This window comes from Nicotiana sylvestris, chromosome 1 (assembly GCF_000393655.2).
Source record: "Nicotiana sylvestris chromosome 1, ASM39365v2, whole genome shotgun sequence".
Classification (NCBI taxonomy): domain Eukaryota; kingdom Viridiplantae; phylum Streptophyta; class Magnoliopsida; order Solanales; family Solanaceae; genus Nicotiana; species Nicotiana sylvestris.
Window position 1 is genome coordinate 107,105,753 of NC_091057.1, and position 3,584 is coordinate 107,109,336.

At 36.6% G+C, this 3,584-nt stretch overlaps 1 protein-coding gene across 1 annotated transcript; it reads left to right on the top strand.

Annotated features, from left to right (window-relative positions):
* Positions 1 to 1,362: 1,362 nt before the first annotated feature.
* LOC138872920 (uncharacterized) lies at positions 1,363 to 1,940 on the top strand. The gene is made up of 2 exons (XM_070151340.1): positions 1,363 to 1,445; positions 1,598 to 1,940. Exons 1-2 carry the CDS (start codon positions 1,363 to 1,365, stop codon positions 1,938 to 1,940), a joined length of 426 nt encoding a protein of 141 aa, XP_070007441.1.
* The last annotated feature ends 1,644 nt before the right edge of the window (positions 1,941 to 3,584 follow it).

Consider the following 3,584-nt stretch of genomic DNA (forward strand, 5'->3'; position numbering starts at 1 on the left):
GATGAACGAATGTCCAAACAAACATCTGATGAACTTTGAGGAGATTATGAACACTTTTCAATACAATGGGGTGCCACAAGATGTAGTATACTTAGGGGCATTCTCCTTCATGCTCAAAGATGATGCAAAGTAGTAGCTTCGAAGCCTGACCAATGGATCGATTAGGACATGGGTTGAGATGACCAGAAAATTCCTTGATAAATATTTCTCATATGCTATAACGGGTAAGTTTAGAAGAGAAGTACATAACTTCTACCAGAAAGAAATTGAAACTGTGTTTGAAGCGTAGGAGAGATTTAAGGAGATAGTGCGAAAGTGTTAACATTGTGAAATTGAATTCTAGATGCAACTCCAGGACTTTTGGGATGGATTAACAACGGCCTTATGTAGAACATTGAGCAATGCAGCTGGAGGCCCTTTGATGAAGAAGACTCCAGAGGAGATAGTTACAATTCTTGATGAGTTATCAAAAGATGTAAATTAGTGGCCCTCTGAGAGTGCGAAAAGAATAAGATCAACTGGTGTTCACCAAGTTGATGCTAATACATCTGTGCAAGTACAACTTGATACTATGGCTAAAGAAATACAGAAGCTGACCTTAGCAACAATAGAAAGTGAGCCTCATGCTGCTTGTGATATATGTGGAAGAGGACACCTTAATCATGAGTATCAAGCCTCAATTAAGGAAATGAATGTTGTGGAAAATTATAATTTTAATGCTATAGGTCAGAAGCACCCCAATTTTTCATGAAGTTCACCTGGGAGCACCACAAATGCATGGCAACAAAAAAATCTCTAGATTTTAGGAACAAGGAGCTCCTAGTTTTATAAATCAACTGAGGCAGCAGTTTCAGCCTCAACAGCCCAATCAGCCTAGTCTAGAAGATCTCATGAAAGCCTTCATTGTGAAAACTGATGAAAGAGTTGAAGTATAAGGGACATCAATTTGAAATTTAAGGAAGAAAGTGGGACATATTGCAACAATATTATTTGAGAGGATTGCAGGAACTCTCCAGGCTGATACTGAAAGAAATCCCAAAGAAATGGTGAATGCTATGACCTTGAAATGTGGGAAACTGTTGAAAGATCCTACCCTAAGCCAAAAAGATGTTATACCTAAAAAAGAAAGTGGAGAGCAGCTGAAAAATGAGGTTTATAAGAAGAAGAAAGGCAAGAAGGCAGCTGAGAAAAATAAGAAGGGAGAAACTTCAAGAAGGGATGAACATGACGAGAGCGAGCATATTCTTGCTTTACCTTTCCTAAAAAGCTATATAGAGAAAAGCCGGACAAGCAGTTTAAGAGATTTCTCGATATGATAAACAGGTTCATGTAAATTTACCATTCATCGAAGTGCTCTCACAAATGCCAGCTTATGCCAAATTCTTGAAAGAGATCCTAACAAAGAAGAGAAAAATAGAGGAGACCTCAATGGTCAAGCTCACCGAGTATTACAGTGCGATCCTTTAAAATAAACTCCCACAAAGTGTGGAGATCCAGAGAGTTTTACTATACCTTGCTCTTTAGGCACTATTAATTTTGATAAGTCTTTATGTGATTTTGGTGTCTCAATTAATCTAATGCCTTTGTCTATTTACAGAAAATTGGAGAATCAGATAGGAGAGATAAGGCATAAGGCATCACCAATATCTTTGCAGCTGGTAGACCAAATGCCTTTGATACCCGAGGGGATAGTGGAAGATATCTTAGTTCGGGTGGATAAGTTTGTATTTTCTATTGATTTTATAGTGGTAAAGATGAAGAAGAACAAGGAGATCCCCCTTATCCTAGGAAGACCATTCCTAGCAAAGGGTAGAGCAATATTAGATATACATGAGAGAAAACTCATGCTTAAACTGGGTGATGAGATTGTAATTTTTGAGATGAACGTAGTAACGGGGGTGAAAAAAATAAGCCAGCTGCAAGTTTTGAGTGGAAAGTAAAGGGATCAAAAGAGAAGGCTGCAACAAGTGAGAAATATAAGTGTGGGTGTTTCCCAAGAAGGCTGAGAAGAAGCTGTCTGCATAGATGTATGCACTAGTTCGGGTGCGAGTAATGGAGCCCGACTTCGATCCTGACTCCGACTAGATATTCAGGGAAGTTTCCTCTACCTTATGCTTTTTTGTATGCCATGAGGACATGCCACTACCTAAAGTGTAGGGTGGGGGATATATTTATATATGTATGTATATTAGTTTTAGTTTTTTTGTTAGTTGTAGTAGTTGGACAGAAAAAATTTGAAAAACACAATTTTTAATTTTTTTGACTTTTCCCTAAGATAGATATCATATCAATAGTTTTTTTAGGGACTAAAGTCAAAGAAAAAAGATAAAAATATTTTCTTTTGTTAGGTAGTATAATAATTTTCCCTTGATTTTTCTTTGTGTCATGGTTCTTTTCCAAGGGGTGTTGTTCGAACCGGGTGAAGTTAGTTTTTATTTTTGTTAGGGAGTAGGAAACTTTGTATTATGATTTGAATTGGAAGCAATATCTCTTATCTTTGTTATACCTTGAGAATAGTGAGTGCTTTAGTTGTGACACTTAGGCTCAGTTTTTTACTCTTGTATAGGTACGTTAAACTATATGATCTTAACATCGCTTAACTGCTTTGACTTGACCGTCTTGATGAGTCCAATCCCGAGTGAGTTATGTGCCATGCGTGAGTGAGGTATTTTATTATTCTATACATTGCAGTTGATGTCTAGAGCTTAACCCGTATGTTTGCAAAGCGAAATAGTAGTTTATTCCGTCTTGGAAGTGATATAGGCATTTCTTTGTTGAGCCAGATATATATATATATGTTTATCCACCTATTTGTTAAGCATCTTAGTTAACCCTTTTGAGCTTGTAATCCTATTTCTTTGGTAACCACATTACAAGCCTTACTCATTTATTTGAATTGACCATCTATTTAAACTTTGTAGCTCTCTTGATCACTTGAATTTGTTATAAACTTTGTAAAAGTTGAAGTGTGGGGTGGTTCGTTTGGCTTTTGAGTGGAACTATTGAAATAAGGAGAAAGGTGAAATATTGTGATAAAGTAAGAGCCACTTGAATTGAATAAGAAAAGAGAAAAAATAGTTGTATTATAGTGGAATATATTCATTGATAGTGGTAGTTAATGCATATTGATTTGAAGGTGGAGTTATGGTTTGACATAAGTGTGGGGTTTTAAAGGGTAATTATATGTATTAAAAGTACTTAGGGAGGTATAGTCGCTCTTATATCTAGATGTATCCTACCCGTCCCGCAGCTTACATTACAAACAATTGAAGTCATACTTGATCCTTGATTGAATGAGCTCAATTAGTAGAGTAGTACACTACGGGCAAGACTATGGTGCATCTCTTGTGGAATATGAATGTTGTTTCTGAGAGGGAGTGAATTCTTTATATCTTGAGTCCCTGATTGTTCTTAAGATTTGTTGTGTGTAGAAATACTCTCTATTGTTGTGTGAGGGCACTTGATTCATGAAGGAAGGGTAATTTCAATGACCTATATGTTAGAGTATGTGAGCGGGTTGTGAAAAATACGTGGTACTTTTGAGTCAATTCTTGAGGTGACGATGTTACGTTATTGCACTTAAT